Source organism: Salmo trutta, chromosome 4 (assembly GCF_901001165.1).
Source record: "Salmo trutta chromosome 4, fSalTru1.1, whole genome shotgun sequence".
Taxonomy (NCBI): domain Eukaryota; kingdom Metazoa; phylum Chordata; class Actinopteri; order Salmoniformes; family Salmonidae; genus Salmo; species Salmo trutta.
The window spans coordinates 44,013,229-44,022,982 of NC_042960.1; the positions used below are offsets into that span (position 1 = coordinate 44,013,229).

General features: G+C 45.4%; 2 protein-coding genes across 2 annotated transcripts in view; one reads left to right on the plus strand and one right to left on the minus strand.

Annotated features, from left to right (window-relative positions):
• The first annotated feature begins 221 nt into the window (after window positions 1-221).
• Window positions 222-1,774, plus strand: bsnd (barttin CLCNK type accessory subunit beta). Its single transcript, XM_029752022.1, has 3 exons — window positions 222-475; window positions 1,434-1,513; window positions 1,666-1,774. Exons 1-3 carry the CDS (start codon window positions 299-301, stop codon window positions 1,772-1,774), a joined length of 366 nt encoding a protein of 121 aa, XP_029607882.1. The 5' UTR covers window positions 222-298.
• Window positions 1,775-1,853: 79 nt separating this feature from the next.
• The window catches only part of LOC115193029 (ubiquitin carboxyl-terminal hydrolase 24), a 52,712-nt gene continuing 44,811 nt past the window's right edge, over window positions 1,854-9,754 (minus strand). Inside the window, exons 45-56 of the mRNA XM_029752023.1 lie at window positions 9,688-9,750; window positions 9,357-9,574; window positions 6,426-6,723; window positions 6,163-6,265; window positions 5,887-6,005; window positions 5,399-5,512; window positions 5,217-5,282; window positions 5,017-5,083; window positions 4,832-4,910; window positions 4,562-4,637; window positions 4,271-4,468; window positions 1,854-4,056 (exon numbers count right to left, since the gene is read on the minus strand). Coding sequence (XP_029607883.1) covers window positions 3,994-4,056; window positions 4,271-4,468; window positions 4,562-4,637; window positions 4,832-4,910; window positions 5,017-5,083; window positions 5,217-5,282; window positions 5,399-5,512; window positions 5,887-6,005; window positions 6,163-6,265; window positions 6,426-6,723; window positions 9,357-9,574; window positions 9,688-9,750 — 1,464 coding nt within the window. The 3' untranslated portion in view covers window positions 1,854-3,993. The remainder of the gene's footprint in view (window positions 4,057-4,270; window positions 4,469-4,561; window positions 4,638-4,831; window positions 4,911-5,016; window positions 5,084-5,216; window positions 5,283-5,398; window positions 5,513-5,886; window positions 6,006-6,162; window positions 6,266-6,425; window positions 6,724-9,356; window positions 9,575-9,687; window positions 9,751-9,754) is intronic.

Sequence of the window (9,754 nt, forward strand, 5' to 3'; positions counted from 1 at the left end):
GGGGACTAACAAAATGTCCCCAGTTGGTCAGATTTGTGTTTGTTTACTATTCTTGTGAGGACTTCTGGTCCCCACAAGTATACTTAAACGTCCACATGCACACACCTTATTCTGTCTGCAGGCTGTAATAACCAGCAGAGTGGAACTCTGTTGCTGAATTACAAATCTTGAACCTCCTCTCCTCCTCCTTCTCCCTCACCTTCAGTAGTATCTGACCCAGAGCATAACATAGCCTTAGCTAAGCTACATACTAAGGTGGAGTGAGTTTGGTTCAGACTTCCTTGGTCAGGGTAGCAGCATGGCGGAGGGTAAGCCGTACCGGTATGGTCTGATCGCGGCGGGGATGTGTGTGTTGTTAGTCGGTCTGTTCGTTATGACTCAGGAGCGACCTCACATCTACGCAACACTCTGCTCTCTGGGGATCATCATGGTCACCCTTGGCACCGCGTGGAGCCTCTGCCAGTGCTACCCTAAGGTAAGGACAGGTGTGTGTGTATGTTCAAGTTTAAACTTACCTCAGGGAGCCAGCCAATGCAAGTCTTCAGGTCCCAGGTAAGGTTATCAATCAAGTAATCAAGCAATCACGAACCACCTTACATCTGTGTATGAAAGAGAAAGTGTTAGTGTGTGTTGAACAGGATGGTGGGTTGGACAACTGTGATTTATACTGAACAAAACTATGAACGTAACATGTAAAGTGTTGGTCCCGTGTTCATGAGCTGAAAGAAAAGATCCCAGAAATGTTCCATATGCATGTTTACATCCCTGTTAGTGATTATTTCTCCTTTCCTAGATAATCCATCTCCCTAACAGGTGTGGCATATGAAGAAGCTGATTAAACAGTATGATCATGGGGACAATAAAAGGACACTCTAAAATGTGCAGTTTTGTCACACAACACAATGCCACAGATGTCTCAAGTTTTGAGGGAGTGTGCAGTTGACATGCTGACTGCAGGAATTTCCACCAGAGCTGTTGCCAGAGAATTTCATGTTAATTTCTCTACCATAAGCCACCTCCAACGTCATTTTTGAGAATTTGGCAGTACATTCAACCGGCCGTACAACCGCAGACCACGTGTAACCACGCCAGTCCAGGACCACATCCGGCTTCTTCACCTGCAGGATCATCTGAGGGGGAGGGGGGTACTAAGGAGTATTTCTGTCTTTAATAAAGCCCTTTTGTGGGGGGAAAAAAAATATTCTGATTGGCTGGGCCTGGATCCCCAGGCTACTCCCGCCCAATTGACTGATTTCCTTCTCTAAACTAACTCAGTAAAATCTTTGAAATTGTAGCATGTTACATTTATATTTTTGTTCAGTATAGTAACAGGACGTGCGATCTGTCTCCACTCGGTCTCTCCCAGAGCCATAATAAACACAGAATGAGTGTGCATGGAATAAACAGGGTGATTAAATCTGTTTCTGTGTCAGGTGGTGTTGATCTCTCAGAGCCTGGAGGAGAGGGGAGCCAAGGACAGCATGGATGCTGCTGCAGGGGAGAAAAACATCAGGTACTGTATATACACACACACACAGACAGACTCCAGTAATTTACTAATATGTAGTATTACTAGGAAGTAATGTGATCATGAATGTATATTTATGTAATGGAGCGTTGAGATACAAGACTGACGTATCTCCCCCTTTTCTCTCTCTCTCTCAGTGTTACACTGGCTGGTTTCCATGATAACAAGGTCAGCCCTGCCCTGTCTGTCCCTCTGGTCCTCCAGCTCCACTCTTCCCACAGCTGTCCCATACTACACCTGGCTTGACCTGAAATAAACATTTTATGGATTTTATAGTTTACTGTGATCACTCCTGCTTCACAGACACACAAAGAACAAGACAAAGTTTACAAAAAGGTTGGCCATTCCAGTTTATTTTATATCAATTTTCCCCATAATCAAACTGAGGTACAAATGAAAACTGGGTTTCAACATGAATGGTCCTGCCTCAGACTGGCCTTCAGCAGGAGTGATGCTCAAAACAGAATGACAGAATAAAAACCTGGATCCATGTCATTCTGTAATTCCCTCCCTCCCCCCTTAACCCCCTCACTATACACCACAGATACAAATAAATGATTGATTGGTTGGTACTGTTCTGAGAAATACTACAGGTGCTGTTGAGGGTCAAACTGAGCAGTGAGCTCTGAGTGCTGTGTCACTGGCACACCAGACCTAGAACACACCTGAAAGCTCTGACACAGCCTTCTAAGACCAGGACGAGGGCCCGGTCAGTCTGCTGGTCAATACGCAGCATGGTAACATGCACACAGTTCATTATAGCAAGTCATCTGTTGCCAGGTAGGGGATTGGTGTGAGAGGGACAAGGGTGAGAAGTGTGAGGGGGAGGAGGGATGCTTAAAAATGGCGCCGACAGAGGGCTGCCTCGCTTCGAGCTCTTAGGAAACTTTGCACAAGCATTTCGCTACACCCACAATAACATCTGCTAAACACGTGTACATGACCAATACAATTTGATTTCAGAGAGGTGAGGGGAGTTGGGAGATGAAGGCACTAGAATTCTCCCAGGAGTTGGGTTAGGTCAAGAGGTTAGCGGTCAGAGGTCCAGGTGGGGTTTGGTATCAGAGCTTAGGGGTCAGAGGTTATGACCCTCTGTGTCCAAAGGCAAACCTGAACAGACAAAGATAAAAAGGAAAAAAAGAAAAACCCAGTGCCAAATAATAATGATAAAGCACAGAGAGTACAGTGTGTGTGTGAGATAATATATATATATATATATATATATATATATACACACACACACATACATAAGAGGGGAAGACCGTGTGTGTGTGTATTTCATTGGCACCCAAAGTAAAACTTGCTCCTGATCTCTCATCTGGTTGGCACGATGACTCTCTCTCTGGTGTGTGTGTGTCACAGGACAGTGGTGGTGGCATAAGGCATGAGTACAGCGACGTCAGGAGAAACCAAAAACAAAGAAATTAAAAATACCTAAAATCCAGCGCTGTGATTCGCTGTAGGGGAGGAGAGAGTGCTGAATGGTTGGTTGGCTTGGTTCCGTGTTCCAGAACCCTCCGTAGACGCCGTCATCCTCGATACCACTGTGGTTACCGGAGCAACAGACATAGCCATAGGAGCGCGTGTTCTGTGTGTACTGTGTGTACTGTGTGTAAAGCTGAAAACTCAGTTTGATGTGATAAGATGTGCTAAAACCAAAAGAAAGACAGGTGCGTGTGATGGTGTGTGTGTTGAGGATGGTTAAGCTGCTCTAGTGGACCTGATCACTATTGCTCTACTCCACTATAGACTGGGGTGGACTATAAAGTGCATACTTAAAAACCCTGGTTAAACATGTGTGTGTGTGTGTGCGTCTGTGTTCTTCCAGAGCAGGTCATACCGCGGGCTCACACATACACACCTCTACAGAGTGGAGCACAGCAGACTTTAAAATATTATCTTACATTTGAAATTACAGCTATCGAACAGATCTTTACAATAATGAATATGGTCTGTTTAGTTACATTGGCAAATATGAGCAACAACTTACAAAACAAACCCATCCTTTCCTTGTGAGACAATAGTGGCTACATCTGAAATGACACCCTTTTGCCTATACAGTATAGTACACTAGCTGTCACTGATCCTTTGGCCAAAAGTAGTGAACTACATAAGCAAAAGGGTGACATTTCTGACTCAGCCAGTAAGAGAAGAATAAACTGCACTGTAACCCATTAGTCTGGTCTCAAAACTCTCCTCCAGCTCTGATTCCATTAGTCTGGTCTCAAAACTCTCCTCCAGCTCTGATTCCATTAGTCTGGTCTCAAAACTCTCCTCCAGCTCTGATTCCATTAGTCTGGCCAGAAGTCACTCAAGATATTTCAAGCATCCTTTGTTGAATCTGCCGACCAGGCTGTAGTGGGCCTCTCCCTCCATACTCTGGCCAATCAGAGGTGAAAAGCACTCTTTTGAGTGGCTGTCTGGAGCCTTCTCTCCATTGGAGGGATTGTGTCTGGTAGGAGGAGCTAAGGGTCGACATCCTCCAGATCACTCTTTGAATCACCAAGCATCATGGGAGACTCGGAACCCTGAGATAAAGAGGGGAGAGCGAGAGATTACAGGAGACATGGCATCTCAGAGTAAGAGATCTTTATAGAGTTTTTATGAAACCGATTCATACAAGTCTCCAAGCCAAGATTTTGAGCTCAGCCCAGACCTGAGAAGTGACAATACCCTGACCAGGCTCTATTCTAGGACCGCTACTGAGCTCTTCATACTCGCTACCTCTCTGTGAAGCTGTACCTGTCGGAGGCTGCGATCTGCGTTCTCGTTGGCTGGGCTGCCGTCAGAGCCGTTGCTGCTGCCAGACGGCTCCTTCTCGTTGAGCAGTGCTGTGGCGTAGGCCAGCGTGTCCTGGGCTGAGATGGTGCGCTGGAACGTTTTGGCTGTGGACGTCTCATTGGACACGTTGCTCTGAGGAGTCCAGTAGTGTTCTGACATCTGACCGAGAAACACACACTGTTACACTAACACATACTCTACACACACACACACCTGAAATTGTGTGTGCGTTATAATGTGCTTGATGCTTGCCTTTTTCTGCAGCCACTGCACTGCCCAGCTCCAGTGACCAGACAAATCTTTAAAATAGTCCTTAGCAGGAGCACACCTGAAGAAAGAGACAGACAAACACTTGATGTGAAATCGGGAAGTATGAAATGAGAGGTTTTAACTGAACTGAATTGTTTTTGTTACTTTCATGTACTTGCTGCAACGGTCAAATCTACTTCCATTCAATATTTTCAGCCTGAGACAAAAGGGTGGCGACATGAACATATTTCCTGGTCTCTGGGAGGAACTCACTTCTGTGCCAGGGTAACCAGGAACTTGACACACTGGTAGCAGCGGCTGCTGTCCACGTTGTTACTCTGGTGCATCAATGCTGCAAACAAGAGAAGTGTATCACACACACACGCTCTGCACATGCCTTACACACACACACACACACACACACGCCCTGCACACACTTCCAGTGGAAGGTAGCCTACCTAGCAGGCCTTTCTCTGACTCAAAGGCGTACTTCAGTCTCTGGGTCTGGAGAGGGTCCTCTACCACCTGAGAACACACGTTACACCGTGTGTATTACACCGCCTCGTCGGGGCATGGATTCCCCATTCCAAACAAATTATTTTCTGTTAATCGCTCAACCCTAATGCACAGACAAGTTTGATTGACAGCGGTCACTCACCAGCAGCTCTTGCAGCAGCTGGAACACGTTCTTCAACTCATGGGGTGGAGCGGTCTCCAACTGGGTCTATATACATAAACATATACACACACAGATCAGAATAGTCATGATGTGTTTTGTGCTGGGATTTGGAGTCATCTGTGGAAATGGATTTGTTCAGAACTGGTAGTTGTAGTTCTTACCTTGAGCAGCTGTAGTACTCCGAGGGAGAAGGGTTCGTTACAGAAGGAGCAGTATGTCACCATCTCTATCAGCACAGTCAGAGGGCCTGACAACTCCCGCATCGCAAACATCACCTACAGCCACACAGACAAACAAAAAAAAACGTTAAAAAAATTATAAATAATAATAACTAAAATAATGCCTCTTCCATATACACTGAACAAAAATATTACAATTTCAATGATTTTACTGAGTTACAGTTCATATAAGGAAATAAGTCAATTGAAATAAATGAATTAGGCCCTAATCTATGGATTTCACATGACTGGGCAGGGGCGCCGCCATGGGTGGGCCTGGGAGGGCACCCACTGGGGAGCCGGTCCAAGCCAATCAGAATGAGTTTTCCCCCACAATAGGGCTTTATTACAGACAGAAATACTCCTCAGTGTGTGTGTGTGTGTGTGTGTGTGTGTGTGTGTGTGTGTGTGTGAGACTGTATGCATGTTACCTCTAGCAGGTAAGGCTGTCCCTCGGGGCTGAAGAGCGAGGCCATGATGTCAGCGTTGAGGGGGAGGAGGCGGGAGGAGGCAGGGATACTGCTCACAATCAGCTTACACACACCTTGATCTGAGAAACACACACACAATCACATCAGCTTACACACACCTTGATCTGAGAAACGCACACACAATCACATCAGCTTAGACACACCTTGATCAGGTTACACACATCAGCGTATTATGGAACCATCCTAACTGCGGTAAGGCGAGTGTGTTTGTGTTACCATGTGTGTGCTGTGTGTTGAGGTCTGAGTGGAGAGTCATCAGGGCCAGAGTGGAGTGGAGGTGCAGGAACTCTCTGGCCTGGGCTGGACTCCACCTCCGATTCTAGGGTGGGAGAAGGAATCACAGGAACAGGGAGCGAGAGCGAGCGAGAGAGAGAGAGTGGGGGAAAAGGTCATTAGCTTCCAGAACCATCAACAACAACACCCTGTCATATTCATTCCTCTGCAGCGGAGTAGGAATTGAGTGTGTGTGCTGTGAGTACCTGGTTGTTCTGTCTGTTGGGTCCGAGGAGAAAGATGAGCATCCTGCGATACGCTGAGTGTTTCAACAACAAATGGCACGGACCAGAGCCTCTCTGAGCAAAGTTGCTGAAGAGGCTGAAGTATTGGTAGCAGTGTTTGACGTTCTCAGGAACGTCTTTGTCCAATAGGGAGAGGAGCGCGTCGGTCAGGCTGTCCAATCCAGAGTCAGCGAAGTGGAGCGCACTCTCTAAGGTCTTCTCCAAGATGGCTGCCACTACGACCCTCACCTCCCTCACCCCACACTCCAACAGACACACTCTGGAAGGGGGAGGAGAGAAAAAGATGATCAGTTAGATTGATGAGTAGAAATGTAAGATATAAGTAGTAGTACTGCTGTGTAGAGTAGTAGTATAATAGTATTTCAAAAAATATTGAACCTTTATTTAACCAGGTAGGCTAGTTGAGAACAAGTTCTCATTTACAACTGTGACCTGGCCAAGATAAAGCAAAGCAGAAACAACAACACAGAGTTACACATGGAATAAACAAGCGTACAGTCAATAACACAATAGAAAAAAAAAAAAAGTCTATATACAGTGTGTGCAAATGGCATGAGGAGGTAAGGCAATAAATAGGCCATAGTAGCAAAGTAATTACAATTTAGCAGATTAACACTGGAGCGATAGATGAGCAGATGATATTGTGCAAGTAGAGATACTGGTGTGCAAAAGAGCAGCAAAGTAAATAAAAACAATATGGGGATGAGGTAGGTAGATTGGGTGGGCTATTTACAGATGGACTGTGTACAGCTGCAGCGATCGGTAAGCTGCTCAGATAGCTGATGTTTAAAGTTAGTGAGGGAAATATAAGTCTCCAGCTTCAGTGATTTTTGCAATTCGTTCCAGTCACTGGCAGCAGAGAACTGGAAGGAAAGGTGGCCAAATTAGGTGTTGGCTTTGGGGATGACCAGTGAGATATACCTGCTGGAGCGCGTGCTACGGGTGGGTGTTGTTATCGTGACCAGTGAGCTGAGATAAGGCGGAGCTTTACCTAACATAAACTTATAGATGACCTGGAGCCAGTGGGTCTGGCAACGAATATGTAGCCGACTAGAGCATACAGGTCGCAGTGGTGGGTAGTATATGGGGCTTTGGTAACAAAACGGATGGCGCTGTGATAGACTGCATCCAATTTGCTGAGTAGAGTGTTGGAGGCTATTTTGTAGATGACATCACCGAAGTCGAGGATCGGTAGGATAGTCAGTTTTACTAGGGTATGTTTGGCAGCTTTGTTGCGAAATAGAAAGCCGATTCTAGATTTGATTTTGGATTGGAGATGTTTAATATGAGTCTGGAAGGAGAGTTTACAGTCTAGCCAGACACCCAGGTATTTGTAGTTGTCAACATGTTCTAGGTCAGAACCGTCCAGAGTAGTGATGCTAGTCAGGCGGGCGGGTGTGGGCAGCGAGCGGTTGAAAAGCATGCATTTGGTTTCACTAGCGTTTAAGAGCAGTTGGAGGCCACGGAAGGAGAGTTGTATGGAATTGAAGCTCGTTTGGAGGTTAGTTAACACAGTGTCAAAAGAGGTGCCAGAAGTATACAGAATGGTGTCGTCTGCGTAGAGGTGGATCAGGGAATCACCCCCAGCAAGAGCGACATCATTGATGTATACAGAGACGGTAGGGGTAGCCAGGAGGAAAGCATGGCCAGCCATAGAGAAATGCTTATTGAAATGTTCGATTATCATGGATATAAATCGGTGGTGATCGTGTTAACTAACCTCAGTGCAGTGGGCAGCTGGGAGGAGTAGTTAGTATTAGGGCTGTGGCGGTCTTCACATTTTGACAGCTGGTAATTTACCATTAATTAACAACTATATGTTTAGCATTTTCAGGTCTCTACACATACAAATAAAATGTTATTTGTCACATGCACCGAATACAACAGGTGTGGACCTTACATTGAAATGCTTACTTACAAGCCCTTAACCAACAATGCAGTTAAGAAAAGTATTTTAGTGAATACTTTAACAAACTTAAGTAAAAAATAAATAAATGATAAAAGAATTAAAGAGCAACAACAGAATAACAGTAGTGAGGCTATATACACCGATACAGAGTCAATGTGCGGGGGCACAGGTTAGTCAAAGTAATTGAGGTAATATGTACGTAGAGGTAAAGTGACTAAGTATAGATAATAAACAGAGCAGCAGCAGCGTAAAAATGGGGGGGGGGGGGTCAATGCAAATAGTCCGGGTAGCAATTTGATTAGTTGTTCAGGAGTGCATGATGCGACTATAGGCTATTGACTATTTGAGAGTTTGCATAAGCTCTAATTTGCAAATTAAGGTTCTACATGCAACGTCCCACGGGGGACCAGTACGGGGGGAAAAAAATGTATGAAATGTATGCATTCACTACTGTAAGTCGCTCTGGATAAGAGCATCTGCTAAATGACTAAAATGTAAAAAATGTCTTAAACACTGACTGAATCATCACCTTAGAAAGGGCTGTCCATTTCACTGTGTTTGGCTTTGAAACATCCACAACGACCACGTTTCCCACTCAGTTTCAACCTGTCGTTGAACTTCTTTCTTCAAATTGATCATCACGGTGAGGTAAATCTTTTTTGCCTAATGGTGAGTTTTAAAAGCATGATACTGTGTTTGATGTGATTTCTGACTTCATGTGCATTGATGTCAGAGTGGTTAGAGGGACAATAGAGCTCCGAGTACGAGGTCATTATGACCTGATGGTCATTAGGGAGCTGGTTACTACCAGCATGTCCAGAGTGCATAAGAGGAGATTACTGTGACTCAATGGTCACGTTGAATTTGATTGCGGTCATAACTCATGACTACCGGTGTGGCGGTAATACGGTCACCGCAACAGCTCTAAGTAGTAGAATAGTAGTATTATAGCAGTACAATAGTAGTATAATAGCAGTACTGACTTGGTGATCTCTCGTCCCTCAGGTCCCACCAGGTACTGAGCCATCCAATGACAGGCTTCACTGCTTTTAGACAGCAGCACCTCCACCGTAGCCATCCACTCCTCGGTGTCCACCCGCAGCTTCTTCTTGGTGTGGAGATAGGTGTGGAACAGGAAGTGGACTGCTAGCTGGAGACTGACTCTGGCCATGGCCTGATAGGCTGGGTGCTTCAGCTTTGTCTGCAACACACACACACACACACACACAATAAGAACAGTTTTAAAAGAGTCAGGCATAACTTTGAATTATGCAAACACGTCTCTGTTTATCTTACACACACACAAACACATACCGCGTTGACGGAGGCCAGTGACAGAGTGAAGTTGAAGTAGTCGCTGTTGTACACATCTCTGTTCTTC

What these genes read in the sequence shown, in the direction of transcription:
- bsnd (XM_029752022.1), top strand. Translation starts at nt 299, where the DNA reads ATGGCGGAGGGTAAGCCGTACCGGTATGGTCTGATCGCGGCGGGGATG. An exon ending in TCTGCCAGTGCTACCCTAAG is followed by an intron (nt 476 to 1,433) that starts GTAAGGACAGGT and finishes TTTCTGTGTCAG; the next exon opens with GTGGTGTTGATCTCTCAGAG. An exon ending in GCAGGGGAGAAAAACATCAG is followed by an intron (nt 1,514 to 1,665) that starts GTACTGTATATA and finishes TCTCTCTCTCAG; the next exon opens with TGTTACACTGGCTGGTTTCC.